Source organism: Gigantopelta aegis, chromosome 10 (genome assembly GCF_016097555.1).
Source record: "Gigantopelta aegis isolate Gae_Host chromosome 10, Gae_host_genome, whole genome shotgun sequence".
In the NCBI taxonomy this organism is placed as follows: domain Eukaryota; kingdom Metazoa; phylum Mollusca; class Gastropoda; order Neomphalida; family Peltospiridae; genus Gigantopelta; species Gigantopelta aegis.
Window position 1 is genome coordinate 24532457 of NC_054708.1, and position 17303 is coordinate 24549759.

Below are 17303 nucleotides of genomic sequence, written 5' to 3' on the forward strand. Positions count from 1 at the left end.
CTAGCATAGGACAGAGCTCATTAGAATAAGTAAAGCTGTAATGACATGCACTTATGAATCACTGTCAAAACAGTGATGATATCAAGTCATTCCAATATACATATATATATATATATATATATATATATATATATATATATATATATATATATATATATATATATATATATATATATATATTATTTTACAACAACAATGCAATATACATTGTCACTGTATCATTTTCTATAGGTACTAAATAGACATAACTAACACTATACAGTTTATCTGTTATGTTCTGAATACGTCGTGTCAAACAGACCAAAAGTTATCTCCGTCACTTCATCCAAAATGATACAAAAATAAACAAAATGTGCCAGAGTTTCACCAAAGAGATGAGAATCCACGTGTGATTAATGCCTCTTGTCTCGGAGACGTTTTGGCAATGCCTAAAAAGGCCATCCTTTATAGCGGTCAGTCTTTTAACAAATATTTGGTGGTGTATTTGCTGGACACAGCGATGTATCTCTCCTTGTATGGATTCTCATGATGTATTGGAATCCACTATATAAGAGGAATAGATATGATTTTGTATTTTAAGCTCAAGCCAAAGGTCCAAACGACAGATTCGTGTGTTTAGCATATTTCTTCTTGAGATAACATACTGGTTTTATATGTAGCTCTACTCGAATTATGAACCCCAAGTATGTTTAGGAGACATTTAATATAATATTGCTTAACTATAGTGGTTATGTTATTTGATGCTTTGTCAGCGGGCCATATCATAAACTGTTCGTGTAATGTATAAAGAATGTCTATTACCGACGGCCACGACAAAAAGGGCTTTCTAACATAATTGTCTTCTTTTGTAGTTTGATTATTTCAGTGCTGTATTTTGTCTCGAAGATTTTCTTTTTACCAGTATCACACGTTCCTGTCTGTGTGTTGATTGTATATATTTGTCACCGTTAACCTTACTTTTTCCGTCTGTCAAATTGTTAGGATATATGGGGTTAATCATTGTTAGAATATATGGGGTTAACTTTAAATTCGTAGTTCAAGTTCAAGGGGGTAAATTAAGCCATATAAAATAGTTTCTACTTGGGAGGGGAGATACTGGTCCGGATGTGTGTAATTAGCAAACCCGTGTCTCTCGCAGTGCTGAGATAAGAGCGTTTATGTTTAATTGTTGGCACCAGGGAGGAAGGGCTAACCTTGTCAGCACACATTAATTTGCATACTGTTTTTCTTTGCTTGTTTTATATATTGCTGTAGTTAGAAATAAAATCAGTTTTCACTTGGTCTCTTTGGTTGTCTGATGGTGTCAGATGGGTAGTGATCTTAGAACTTAACAACTGGGGGCTCGTCCGGGATTGTATAGTGAAAACTCACCCGTTAAATTCTAAGAACTACGTTGTGCAAGATGTCAGATGTTGGTGCTGAAGAAATGCAGCCTGATCAAGAATTGGTTGAACTTTTGGAAATGGACAAACAAAAACTAACAAAGAAACAATTACAGAAAGTACATGACAAAGAAGTAGAAATGGCTCGAATGAAATTTCAACTGGAAATGGAGAAGTTAAGAATGGAAAGAGAAAGAGAGAAGGAAGAAATGAATTTTAGGATAAAAGAACTTGAATTAGACAATGCTAAACAAATTAAAACTTTGGAAGTGGAATTACAGAAATCAAAAGATACACAGGAGTTAAAATGTTCGAGTTTGTCCATGAAAGTGAAAATGCAACAGTTTGATGTGGAAAAGGAAGATATTTTAACATATCTATCCGAGTTTGAGGCTGTGGCCCAACAAGCCGGGTGGGATGATAAGGTTAAAGTGCTGCAGCTAAGAACCTTATTACCCGGTGTTGCACGAGAAGTAGCACGCGAATCAAGCCAGGACTTTAAGGGTCTGAAGAGGGCGTTGGTTACCAGGTTTGGACGGCGACCGGCGGACTACTTTGTTTTGCTTGATCAAATCAAGCGGAAGAGGAAAGAGACATACAGGGGATTGAACTCTCGTATACGGATGTACGTGGAGAGGTTTCTCGATGATAAAGATCCAACTGACCAGCTGTGTGAAGCTTTCTTTCTAAAAGCGTTACCTCCAGCACAAGCACAGTGGATTGTGAGAAACAAAGGTTCAGGCAGTGTAGTGGAAGCGGCGGAAGATTACGTAGAATCAGACACTACAATCAGAGAAAACCGAGATCAGCATGATGGAAGGAATCATTCAAGACAAATAAAACCAGATATCAAGTGTTTTATATGTCACAAACAGGGTCATCTGGCACGCCACTGTAGAAAACGATACGGTGACAGCCGAAATCAAGCGACTTTCTTTATCCAAAATCACCAGACAAATAAGCTAATCTACCTTCCTGGAAAGGTGAATGGAAAAAACATTTCATTTGTTAAGGACACAGGATGTGAACTAACTTTAATAAAGGCAAAGTTTGTTCCCCCAAGCTGCATTCTAGAGGGACAGAGCACAGTGCTGTATACAGCAGTAGGGCAACCATTCAATGCCAAACTTGCTGTTGTGGAGATAGACACTCCATTTTACTCTGGACATGTACAGGTTGGTGTTGTGCCGGGTTTGGTTGAAGATGCTTTACTTGGAATCGATATCATTGACAGAAAAGCCAAAGTTAATGCAGTGACAAGAGCCCAAGCTCAAGCAGAAGAAATACTTGAATTCCCTCAGGTACAAAAACAAATGGCTGAAACATCAGAAATAAATGAGAATATCCTGCCAAATGCTGAGACATTAGCGACCCAACAACGGGAAGATGAAACACTGAACAAGATTCGAGAAACTGCTCTGAAGACAGAAGAAGAAGCAAGATCTGAATCCAGTGCTTTCTTCTGGGAAGACTCAATTCTTTATCGTCACTGGAGAACCAAAGATAATTCCAAAGAAGGAAAGCAATTAGTTGTTCCACAGTCTATGAGAAAGAAGATATTAGAACTGGCTCATGACAGACCACTAGCTGGACATCTTAGTGTTGAAAAAACCAAACAGAGAATCATGGCAAGGTTCTATTGGCCTGGAGTACTCAAAGAGGTTGCTGGACACTGTAAAACGTGCGACGTCTGCCAGAAGTTTGCCAAAAAGAAACCAGGCGAAATCGCACCAATGCGGACAGTACCAAAAGTCACTGAACCTTTCAGAAAAATATCCATGGATATTGTCGGTCCACTGGCCAGAACAAAGAAAGGTAACAAGTTTATTTTAACCATTGTAGATGAAGCCACACGTTATCCAGAGGCCTTTGCTCTGAAGTCAATTGAAGCAGAGGTGATTGCTGATAAACTGATTGAAATGTTTAGCAGGACAGGTGTACCTGAGGTAATCTTGACGGACCAAGGCTCGAACTTCACAAGTACATTGATGAAGCAGTTATATGAGATTCTTGGAGTCAAGGGTGTGACAACATCGCCGTATAATCCCAAGGCGAATGGTGTTGTTGAACGTTTTAATGGAACTTTAAAAGCAATGCTGAAAAAGTTATCCATGAGTGGTAGTGATGACTGGGATGTTCTGTTGCCATATACATTATTTGCGTACAGAGAGGTACCACATCAGGAGACCGGGTTTGCACCATTTGAGCTTTTGTATGGATGGCCTGTTCGTGGACCTCTGGATCTTGTATATGAAGCCATGACGGGACAGTCTGAAAATGGTCAGACATTGTTGGATCACATTACTAAGGTCAGGGAACGCCTGGCACTAGTTACCAGTGTGGTTGAGAAAAACTTGACAAGACGACATGAGTATACCAAGGCATGGTATGACAGAAAAAAACAGGCCAAGGAACGGAAGTTTTGGCCTGGTGACCAGGTACTGGTTTTGTTGCCGTCCAGTTCAAAGAAGATGCTTGCACAATGGCAGGGTCCGTTCAGAGTGGTAAAGCAAGTGTCTGATGTCAATTATTCAGTTCAAGTTGGCGGTCGTTGAGTATGTGTTGTATATCACATCAATTTGTTGAGAAAATATCATCCCAGAACTATCATGTATGTTGGTGCACATAATGATACTGAAGAAGAGGAATCGAGTGGATTTATCTTTCCTGATGATACTGAGTCTTACCGAGATGTCAGAATCAATCCGGTGCTGTCACAAGAACAAAAAGAACAACTGCGAGCAATCTGTGAAGAATTCTCAGATGTACTGACTTCAAAGCCTGGCTGTACAGACTTGATAGAACATGATATCAAGTTGACATCTGATACTACTATCTGTCAAGCGCCTTACAGAATTCCCCATTCTAAGTTGGGTGAAGTCAAGAATGCAATTGACGATCTACTAAAGCAAGGGCTGATCAAAGTGTCAAGAAGTCCATATTCGTTTCCAGTCGTTCTTGTGCGAAAGCCTGACAAGACACTAAGAATTTGTATCAATTACAAGAAGCTAAATGACATTACAGTATTTGACAGTTACCCCATGCCAAGGATTGATGAAACAATCGAAGCTGTGGGGAGATCCAACTTCATCAGCCGACTTGATCTGACCAAGGGGTACTATCAAATACCTCTCTCCAAATCAGCACGGGAGAAGAGTGCATTTACTACACCATTTGGGCTCTACGAGTTTACTGTTATGCCTTTTGGAATGAAAACAGCACCAGCATGTTTTGCTCGATTGATGAAATTGGCATTGGGATCGGTGAGAGATGTAGAAACGTATTTCGATGATGTCATAATCCACAGTATGGAGTGGAATGACCATGTGGAAAGCCTTCGGGAGGTTTTCCATAACCTTCGGAAAGCTAAGCTGACAGTTAGACCATCAAAATGTGAGCTGGGAGCATCCGAAACTAAGGTACTTGGACATATTGTTGGACAAGGTCAGGTAAAGCCAAATCCTGACAAGGTTAGTGTCATGAAAGAATATCCACTGCCCATCACAAAGAAAGATATCAGAGGGTTTTTGGGAATGACATCCTACTACCGGAAATTCATCAAAAACTTCGCCGAAATTTCCGCTAGTTTGACTGATTTGTTGAGAAAGAATTGCCCAAACAAAGTTCATTGGACTGATAAAAGTGTACAAGATTTCAGAGCACTGAAAGACGCATTGACCAATGCACCTGTGTTGATCAATCCAGACTTCAGTAAGAAATTTGTGTTGCAGACTGATGCAAGTGATCATGCTCTTGGAGTTGTATTGTGTCAAATCCAAGCAGGTGACGAACACCCAGTGGCATTTATGTCCAGGAAGTTATTGCCACGAGAGCGAAACTACGCCACAATTGAGAAGGAGTGTTTAGCAATTATATGGGGAGTAGAATCCCTATCATACTACTTGGCGGGAACACCATTTACCATCCAAACTGACCACAATCCGCTTGTGTGGTTAAACAACTTGAAGGCGAAGAATCAGCGCTTGTTAAGATGGTCACTGATCCTGCAAGCATACGAGTTCATTATAGAATACAAGAAAGGAACTGATAATGGAAATGCAGACAGTCTGTCAAGAATCTACTATTTGTGAAAAGTGTTGACTATCCCGCATGTGAAAAGTGTTAACTATCCAGCATGTGAAATGTTTGACAGTCTAGCATGTGAAAAGGAAAATAATGAACAGTGATAACAATATTTTCAATTGGATAAGTATTAGACAATGGATAAGTAAGTGTAATTCTATAAAATGATTATAGGGTGAGTACCAATTTACTTAAAAATAAAGGTACATTTTATTGGCGTTAACTTCTGAAGAGAAGTTTACGTTTTATTGGTGGAGGTGTTAGGATATATGGGGTTAATCATTGTTAGAATATATGGGGTTAACTTTAAATTCGTAGTTCAAGTTCAAGGGGGTAAATTAAGCCATATAAAATAGTTTCTACTTGGGAGGGGAGATACTGGTCCGGATGTGTGTAATTAGCAAACCCGTGTCTCTCGCAGTGCTGAGATAAGAGCGTTTATGTTTAATTGTTGGCACCAGGGAGGAAGGGCTAACCTTGTCAGCACACATTAATTTGCATACTGTTTTTCTTTGCTTGTTTTATATATTGCTGTAGTTAGAAATAAAATCAGTTTTCACTTGGTCTCTTTGGTTGTCTGATGGTGTCAGATGAGTAGTGATCTTAGAACTTAACACAAATACACAAAATACACATATTTTGAAAACAGGCAATGTGCAGGATTCGAACGTGACTGCCCGAAACGCCAACCACTCGACCATCGATTAACAGTTTGGTATTAATACAGTTTGGTGTTAATATACTTCTACGCAGCTGGATGTCTATCTACTAATATTATCCGTTGTATAATTGTTGTTGCATTTACCCTTAACGTTTACCAATGTGATGATACAGACGTTGCAATAAAGACATGATTTCTTTTCATTGTATTGAAATGTAATGTGTTGTGTTGTGTTGAACTGTGTTTTGTATTGCATGGTGGTTGTACGTGCGTTATAATTAACAGGACTTTTGTAGTCAAAGAAGAAATGTTTCGAAGAAATAAAAAAAAAAATTTATTACTAGAAACACTGTTTCTAATATCTGGAGTTTGTTTTGCAGAGAAAACAAATGAACTGAAAACCAGCGGATTACCCTTCCAACCCTCCAATAATAATTAAAAAAAGCTAACCAAAACACATTAGAAACAAAAGAACAAGAAATACAGATTGAAAACCCGTCATGTGGATTCGGCTTTTAAAAGGAAATGGAATCAGATAGAACAAACTGCATGTGGGATGGGGTACACAGAACATCCGTTTCTGCTAATGTGATGCAGTTTGGACATTTTGGGCCGCCTTGGTACATATGTGTTAGAATTGGAACATCTTGGGCCGGTGCTCGGCCCAAGATGTCACAATTGGGACATCATGGGCCGAACACCAAACGAGTGGGATTTCCCCTCCGTTTTAATCCGTTCCTTTGAAGTGGACTACAATGAAGGGTCAATCCTCTTGGTGAAGCTATTGAGCTTTCCTATGACAACATAAATGCATACATACATACATACATACATCATAGACAAATGAAAAAACCCACAAGTAAAATATCTAGAAGCCGGGTCTCAATCACAAATTTTTGAACTTTTATCTACTCCCTAAAATCCACATGTACTGATATTAACACACCACCCAGTCGACCAATCATGTCAGCCTGTGGTTCAGAATCATACAATATTTCGGGATATATAGACTTTCATTTAAAACCAATTGCAAATAGGTATGAAAGTTTGGTGAAAAACACCGAAGATCTATCAAAACTATCAAAAAGAAAAATCCCCAAAGATTCATATTTTGTTACCCTTGATATTGACTCCATGTATACCAGGATAGGCATTGATGCGGGCATTGATTCAGTTAAAATAGCACTTGATAAGAATCCAGAAAGACCTGATACAAACTTTATTGAGTTGTTAGAATTAAGCCTAAAAGGAAATGATTTTGAATTTGATGAAGAAAAGTGTGTTGTTGTGCAATAGGCAAACGTTTTAGTAAACATTTAGCATCTATGTCGTTGAATAAGAAGAGTCTGCATTAAAGAAATCAATCAAAACTCCTCTTTTATATCTCAGATATATGGACGATATACTTATTATTTGACCACACTTAAAACAAGAATTTTGGAACTTTTTAGAACTATTAAACCAGCAAGATGACAGTATCAAGCGTAAGGCAACACTATCAGATAAGTTAGTTTATTCTGTTTGGATGTGACAATTTACAAAGGAATGCAGTCTGAAACATCACGTTACTTAGACAACAAAGTGTTGCTTTTTTTTCAAACCCACACACACAGCTTTTCAATTACAAGTCATTCCATAATTTTAAAGGCATTATTAAATATCAGATTATCAGATTTCACAGAAATTCGGGTAAGAAAAATTATTTCAACGAGGCTTGTTCACTTTCATTTAGTGCTTTAAAAATTCTGCACGTTTTCTAAGAAACAAATAATTCTGAAACTGTGAAAATAGAAAATCCCCTTATTTCAACCGAAACATATGCACCATACAAACTTCAACATTACAACCCACCCCATACGACCACTGGGTCTTCTGCTACTTGTAACAAAACTAGATGTAGACTTCACACCTTAATTAAAACGCAGTCGATCTTCACAAGTCTGTTTGTTAAAACTGATAAAAGTTGGAATGGGAATTTGTTTTCCATGTCCTGTTGAGCATTGGCAGCGATTTTGAGATGTTAATAAGGAACATAACATATGGAAAATATAGTTTATTACAAAACGACACTTTAGCGCTATTGCTCCAAAAACACCCTTAACGCACTTACAACAATATGGGTAATTTCCCAAGTCTGTGGGTCGACAAACTAATGAAAAAATATGCCAAATTTCGTCTGGTGGTACATATTTCGGCCCCAAGATTAAGTTAGAGTAGATTAGAATTAAATAAAAAAACAACTTTTTTTAATTACAATTCGACACTTTATTACAAAACGACACTTTGAAAAATGTACCAGTGTGTCGTTTTGTAATAAACTGAAATAATTATGTTTTTTTGTTAAAACTGATAAAAGTTGGAATGGGAATTTGTTGCCCATGCCCTGTTGAGCACTTACAGTGATTTTGAGATATGAATAAGCAACATAACATATGGAAAATAAAGTTTATTACAAAACGGCACTTTAGCGCTATTACTCCCAAAACACCCTTAACGCACTTACAACAATATTGGTAATTTCCCACGTCTGTGGATCGACAAACTAATGAAAAAATATGCCAAATTTGGTCTGCTGGTACATATTTCGGCCCCCCAAGATTAAGTTAGAGTAGATTAGAATTAAATAAAACAATTTTTTTTTTTTTAATTACAATTCGACACTTTATTACAAAACGACTATACAGGGCTTAGTGTTGTTTGTTTGTTTTGTTTTGTTTTTTTATCCCCCCCAAACCCCCCCCCCCCCAAACAAAACAAAACAAAACCCACACGCGAAACCCCCACCAAAAACACAACAAAAAAACCCAACCTCTTAAGCAGTGAATCTGCGTAGAAGACGAAACGGACAATGACATTGTTGTAAAACTGTTGCTTATTTAGGTCTGTTTAATATTGCACATAATTAAATATAGTGCTACAGTGAAAAATGATCATCGAGTATATATTTTCATCTATATGAAACTATGTTTTATGCCTACTTGTTCTTTGTTCTCAATTGTGTAGTTTGTTTTTGGAAGGATTTTGTTATTTCAACAAACGTTTACCGATATCAGGGTTCACGCGTGTGTAGATTCCTTAAAAGTAAACAATTTGTAAACAGACCAGTTTATGGGGTAGCCCGGTTCACAGTTTTTTCACGATACACAGTTTGACAATAGTTTTAGTAATTATTTTGTGATTACATGTATAATTGCATATCGAGCAAAATATAACATTACTACGGGTATGTCCCGTTTTTATGAAGGTAACCTGTTATTTCTGTTATTAAAATATCTAAATGTTTCCTCGTGATATAAATGTGTTTGTTCTTATAATTATAGGATAAGTGCACACAATAGGAATATGTGTTTGCTGATATAATGTTTCAAATATGCAGATCAAGACTATAACATTTTATTCACTTTTCTTCTGAAATGTAAAGACTAAACCTTGAATTACATGCCCACAAAAAACATCAAAATAATTGTATTTGTTATTATTTATTTTAAAATATGTATTTCTGCAAAAGCTAAAAAGGGTTACCAATGATTTAACATGTGAGTTTATAGTTTAATTTTGATTTGCATCTCCAAAATGGATGCAATTTTAATGGATGTGACAGGAATATTTTCTTTGTATTTCATGTTTTTTCAAGAATACTTAAGAAAATCACTGCTTATTCCGAATGGCAACACAGCTATTTTCATATTCTTTAGTTATTTACGCAAATCATTATATTATATGAGCTCGATAAAGTTGTAGCTACGTATCAGAAATACGTGTAATCATAACGAGATATAGCTTTTGAATCTTCAGGAATGTATATGTAGTATCTAGTATATGCCTATTTCTTTCAAAACACGAAGTTTAAAGCTTTTACTTTAAAACCATTATATGTTTTGTCGAAAAAAAATCCCAATTAATAATCCAATGCCAAGTTGTGATAAATTGTATGAATAATTCAATGTGTTTCTATTTTAGGTGATGTATGTACCGACACTCAGTATTACTGTATGTCAAATGGCCTGTGCATTTCCTGGGACTTCTACTGTGACCAGATCAACGATTGTGTGGATAAAAGTGATGAAATGATGAGTGGTATGTTTCCCTTAAGTGATCGTACATGCTATTGTTTTGTTTCCTATAAGATAGAATAGCCCTTTGCTGCTATTTAGTATGAGTTGCCTATGTGGAGGCAGTGCATGTTCTTTTTAATATTACAGATCAGATGTCGAGACAGTCATATAAAATGGTCAAATAGTCTTGGTTTAATAATAGATTGTTCAAAATATTATTTACAAATAGTGTCAATGTAGCGGGTTTTCTCTCGTTATCTGTGTGTCTCTTAATCATAGGCCAACGCTGAATAATCGTAAATAAAATCTGTTTCATTGAACTGTTCGCATCACTTTGCATCACTCCGAAACATCTTGAAAACAAGCAAGGTTATTTTGAAGACAACGATGCGTTTTTTTTAAAAGCACTGGCTTAAGCACTCTACTGTATGGAGCAGAATCTTGGAAAATGACCAAGACCATCGGTCAGAAGTTGGAAGTCTTTCATAATCTGTGCCATCGCAGGATTCTGAATATATTTTTTGGTTACAGCCTTGTGTGCTTCTTAGCACGAAGGGGATTAAGTACTGAACTGTTTAACACAAAGTCTTACTAAATATGAAAATAAGTAATGAAGTGTTTTTGTTTTAAATCTCCAATTGAAACTATGGATCCAGCACATTAAATATCGCATGACATAATACACGAAGAACAGTTATAACATTTAATTTACCTTGTACTATTTTACTTTTTTGTTGTATTTTTATTAAACGACGTATTTTCTGGGTTTTTAATTTCTTAAAAACGTGACTTAAAGTTTGATTAAAAATCGTGTACTTGGTGTAAGAGGATCCATTCCTCTGCACATAGTGGCATTGCAGCGAGGCTGGTATATTTTGTTGCAGTTCCGAAGCCGTATGATAATGATGAATGGCGTTGTTCGAATAGTCAGTGCATCAAAAGTTTCAAGGTGTGTGACCTAACACCTGACTGCCGAGATGGATCCAATGAACTCACCTGTAGTAAGTAGCTTCTTGATACTATTTGGCGAGAGAGTCCGTATAATGAATATTCTTAAGATTGTTAAATTGTATACCCCGTACCGACTCCCACAACACCCATTTTTAATTTATAAAACAAATTACAAACAAGTATGTTAATTTCTTTTCTTGTAAAGAGATGAAGGTAGATGCTGCGGCGGCCAACATAAACACTTGCTCCTGGATACACACGTGTGTTCTACTGCTATTCAGTAACAATGGACACGGACTAAAATGCAGAATTAAGCTCTTCATTTAGATTACAATTCGTTAAAAAAAGTTTTTATTTACGTTGTTATTTATTATAACGTCATTCTGTTTTAGACCGGCCTCGGTGGCGTCGTGGCAGGCCATCGGTCTACAGGCTGGTAGGTACTGGGTTCGGATCCCAGTCGAGGCATGGGATTTTTAATCCAGATACCGACTCCAAACCCTGAGTGAGTGCTCCGCAAGGCTCAATGGGTAGGTGTAAACCACTTGCACCGACCAGTGATCCATAACTGGTTCAACAAAGGCCATGGTTTGTGCTATCCTGCCTGTGGGAAGCGCAAATAAAAGATCCCTTGCTGCCAATCGGAAGAGTAGCCCATGTAATGGCGACAGCGGGTTTCCTCTAAAAATCTGTGTGGTCCATAACCATATGTCTGACGCCATATAACCGTAAATAAAAAAAAATGTGTTGAGTGCGTCGTTAAATAAAACATTTCTTTCTTTCTTTCATTCTGTTTTGGGGAGTGGTTTGGGGGGTGGGGGGGGGGGTTCGGGTACGGGAGTAACAACATCGAAAGAGTTCCCAAATGTTAGCTATATAAATGAATATCATTATGTTTCATATGATGGTTCGTATGTTGTATATGGTGGCTACAGATAATTACACTACATAAGTGGCCGTTTAATATCATTTGTTCTACAACGAGTTGTTTTAAAATGTATTTAATGAACGAACGCGAGTTGGATACGTTTTTAAGCAACACATTTTAAGATAAATGGTATTTAACGGACACAAATATAGTATTCTGTTTCCGACATATACATAAAAATACAATTTTAAAATAAATTTAAACAACTTTTTCAAACAAAACCTATTTACGGCATTAGAGTAGTTAACTTATGCATCACATTTCAATGTCATGTTACATTGTACGTGACAGCCTGATCGATTTCGGTTGTGCTTTTTTTCGTAGTATGGTATGGCTGAGTGACTTGGTCATCAAGTAGGAGCTGTCAGGCTTCAAATTTGTATCACACGTATATGTTTTCACAATATATAGTATCATAAATAAGTAATGATGTTCTCACCAATGGGTGTATAAGAAAATATTTTTTTCTTAGACAGCTGTAAAGGATTTCGTTGTACGGATGGCACATGCATACCTTATAGCTGGCAGTGTGATGGAATTGTGGATTGCCCAGGAGGTCTCAAAGAAGATGAATTTAACAATGTTTGTAAAGTGCTAAATATAAGATATACAGGTAAGAATACATTCATCGGCACTAAAATCGTCTAGATTATTATCTTCTTATGACCCTAGTTATTTCTATTTGTTTCAGTTAGAGATTTTCCCTGAAAGTTAAAAATATTGCTTACGTTTTGAGTATTGGCATATTCAGTGTGTTTTTGGTCATCCAGGTGTGTGTCGTAGCTTAAAATGCGAACCAGAAAAGGTACGTGCATTTGGCATGATAACGAGTGCCTTTAGCTACTTATCAGTCTGTGTTTTACTACTAATATTAATAGGCTACTAAATTCTGTGTTATTTTAAAAAATAAAAACGTATACCACAAATGACTTTGCTTCCAAGACAAATTGCTGCAGATAGGGCAGTATTTTGTTTTCGAGGACGAAGTCTCCCAAAACATATCTCAAACACCAATCAGAATACTAAAGCAAATCGCATAACGTCAACAGTCACCCGATACTTTATTAACAGCAACTTTCCGAAATTCCATATCTAATCATTTAATATACTTTATATCTGGAATAAATTAGGTTGTACGTTTCTACAAAGGTGTCTATGTCCTAATTTTATAAATATGATATGTACTTAATTACTATCATATTATGTATTTATACCAGACACAATCTCGTTATGCTACTGGAAAGCAAAGGGAGTGTATAACGCAATGCCTCGTTATCTCACTGGAGTGGATGAATACGACAAATGTATCGCTCCACAAGATGATTTCTCGTCATGTGAAGACCTCATGCAGAACAATGTCCTTCGGATATTTATTTGGGTTCTTGGAATGGCTGCACTTGTTGGAAATAGTTCGATAATTGTTTATAGGTTGTGTTTTGATAAATCGCCACTATCAAAAGGATGTGGGTACTTTATATTAAATTTAGGATTTTCAGATTTTTTCCTGTCTTATACTCAACACAATTAATTAAGGGTCCGTAGACTAGTCTAGCTATTCTTTGCTTTTGTTAAATTAATTTAACACGTTTTGGTCAAACATTTTTCAAAACTACCAGAATGCCAGTTTAGCTGTAATTAGTTGTATGTTGAGTCGAAATAACACTTGCCATTTTGTTTGCTTTAAATTATTGTTTAAATTACCAAGTGCAAAAACATGTCACAATATTTATACCATACTATGGAAGAAGCTGCATTTCGTTTTACCAAGTTTAAAGAAAAATGCTGTAATATTATCTACTGTCCACTACATAATTCAATTGAGTAACTCTGGTTTTATGTAACCTGTTTTGACAGTTGGTGTCTTCCAAATTACACTTTGCAATGTTGTCGGTGACTTTAATGAAAATTAATATATTGCTTTGTTGTTATCTCCTGTCCCAGGGTCATTAAATAACATAGCTTACATGTACTACCACAAAAATTACGGAGATGTATAATATCCAATGGAAATAAACAAGCTTTTGGTTATAATTTTATGTCATTTTCAAGAGTTTATAATGTTGGATCTAGAACAGTAGAACTATTATAATTAATTATATATTATATATATATATATATATATATATATATATATATATATATATGTGTATGTGTGTGTGTGTGTGTGTGTGTGTGTGTGTGTGTGGTGCCATAATCCTCTAATCAATTACATTATAGTAAATGAATACGAAATACACATTTTTCAAACACATGATGGTTTTTTTAAATATATCACTTATAGACACATTGCTTTCTTTCTAATTGCTTTGAACAAATGAACCATACAACAGATGTCCTCTTGCTTGAATTGAAAAAAAACCGTGAAATTATTATTATAGATGACTGTGGATTTATTATATTTTGGCCCAGATTCCTATAGCTGTATCTAGTAAAGGAACACTATATTATTAATATGAAGAGACTTGCAATGAATAAAATATAAATAACGTATCTTGAGACATATTTCCGGTTTTAAACTCTGGCTGTAGTATTTTATATTTCATGGAATGTATCCCTCTTTCAATTTGACACATTCCTTTATTTTAAAGAAGGACTCTTCTCCTCGGTGTGAACATTGTCAGTGTACAATGACTGTGCAACACATTTTGGTGGAGTGTAGTCTTCTGAAGCCTACGAGAAACGATATATTTGGCAACAGAAATGTTTTGGAATTTTTAACATTTCATCCAGATTTAATTTTAAAGTTTTCAAAATACTTTTAATTTGTATAAAACAAATTAAAATATACTTACCTTGATATTTGTATTCCATTATACTTTAACCCCTCAGCTTTTTACACTGTGGTTTTACATGGTTATATCGATTGTATTCTTGATATTTCCATGTACTTACCTTTTCTGACAGCTGATGTATATGTTTGTGCCAGGGTGTTGTTGAACTTAAGCATCCATTCATTCTTCCATTGATTATCCCTATTTCAGGACTGGCAGCACTCGGTGGAGTTCATATTGCTGGAGAGATATATGCCTGGACAGCTCTCATCCCATTGCTGTACAACTTGTCAGCATATATGCAGAAACGAGTAATCTCTACTTAATTTATAGCATCGTCTTTAGATTGAATGCACTTAATTTGTAGCAAAGTCTTTAGATTGAATGTACTCAATTTGTAGCAAAGTCTTTAGATTGAATGTACTTAAATTGTAGCATAATCTTTAGATTGAATGTACTTAATCTGTAGCATAGTCTTTAGATTGAATGTTCTTAATTTGTAGCATAGTCTTTAGATTGAATGTAACTAATTTGTAGCATAGTCTTTAGATTGAATGTAACTAATTTGTAGCATAGTTTTTGGATTGAATGTACTTAATTTGGAGCATAGCTTTTAGATTGACAGCATTTCATTTTGTACATCTGCAATTCTTGCCCTGTTTTTCTTTCTTACCATATAATCTTACCACACGTAGAGTAACCTTACAAAAATGGTAAAACACTACAATGTTTAAACGTGTTCTATAAATGTATTTGCATGCAAATAATTCTTAATTTACTTTCAGAAAGACGAACATAAGTTGGAAATGTATCTGCAACCTCAGACACGTATTTCCTGTAATTGTTGTGAGCATAAGAATTCTAGTAAGTACCCCAAATATCCATGACTATTCCAACTAGGCACACGATACAATTCTGTTGGTTTTGCAGGATTAATTATTTTTGATCGAACCAGTCTTGTGCGTGGAATTTCTCCTTCAGGCAGGTCATGAAGGATGTATGATTGTAGGGAGTGTCATTCAACTAGAATAATGTATGGTTGTAGGGAGTGGCATTCCATTTATAAACAAAGCACTTAACAGTATTTTGTGGTTGCAGTGGAAACCTCCATTTGACTCTAGTTTTGTGCGTAGATGCGAATGTTGAATGTAGTAACGGTTTTGTAGACTATTTTGGAAATGTTTTATGACTGCATACCAATATTGGACTGATCTGTCCTGTGCTGGTTTTAATTTTAAAACCTAGTTAGGGAGTGGCAGTCCTTTTTTATTTTGAGCGGTGCAGAAAGAACAACGTATTGTCCAGTAAATGATTTCCTCGGGAGTGGCTGTCTTCCTATAGGCGCGATACTGGATAGGAAGGAAGGAAATGGTTTATTTAACAACGAACTTAGCACATTTTATTTACGGTTATATTGAGTCGGACATGTGATTAAGGACCACACTTTTATTGAGAGGAAACCCGCTGTCACCACTTCATGGGCTACTCTTTTTCGATTAGCAGCAAGGGATATTTTATACCCACCATCCCACAGACAAAGTAGTACATGCCATGGCCTTTGATATGCCAGTCGTAGTGCACTGGCTGGAACAAGAAATAACTCAATCGGCCTACCGACGGGGATCGATCCCAGACCGACCGCGGATCAGGCGAGAACTTTACCTCTTGGCTACGTCCCGCCCCCTATTTTGCTGAATGTCCATTGGACTGCATTGTGCAGGGATACGATCTTGATATGTGGATAACGATTTTGTTGTTCAGATTTGTTGTTCAGAAGTGGAATCATGGATACATTGTTAAGTTATTGCACCACGTCTGTGAAATGTCACAGGTATATATCCATTCTTCGAGTATCCATGTCAAGTTCTGTTCGTGTAACAATCATGTTATAACTTTATTATTATTACACATTATAAGACGATGATTCAAAGCATACCCAACCTTGACATTGTCAGTGATCTGGGGTAATATATTGTTTTATAAATTCTGTTCCTGTATATATACTGAGTAAAATTTAAAACTTCACAATCTAAAATTTGAATACAGTCAATGAGTTTTGAAAGCAAGTATTTTTCAGGAATAAATATTGTAATGGCAATGTCGACACTCCATTTGAAGCCCATCACAGCCCACGTGACCCCGTCAATAGCACGTGCATAGCACCATTGAGGCAAATGTGGTTTTGCATATGCCACTGGTCACGTGACTACAATAGCACACGTGCTTTCATCGTTACTTGCTCACAGTAGTCTGACACGAAAAAACATATTAAAACGATATTGTTTACGACCTGTCCCGATACCATGCCTCAAAAATGTGCAGCGTGAACGTGCCGTCGGTATGTTGTACGCGGGAACGTCAGCAGCTGACGTTGCAAGGACATTGGATTGCAGTCGACGGGCAATCTATGATCGGCGGACACGTGTACAACAAACGGGCACCCCAGCTGATCGCCCCCGACCGGGTAGACCA

General features: G+C 36.4%; 1 protein-coding gene across 1 annotated transcript; it reads left to right on the forward strand.

Moving 5' to 3' along the window:
• The first annotated feature begins 1402 nt into the window (after nucleotides 1–1402).
• On the forward strand, nucleotides 1403–3937 carry LOC121383545. The gene has a single exon (XM_041513632.1). The coding sequence runs from the start codon at nucleotides 1403–1405 to the stop codon at nucleotides 3935–3937; it is 2535 nt and encodes an 844-aa protein (XP_041369566.1).
• Nucleotides 3938–17303: the final 13366 nt, after the last annotated feature.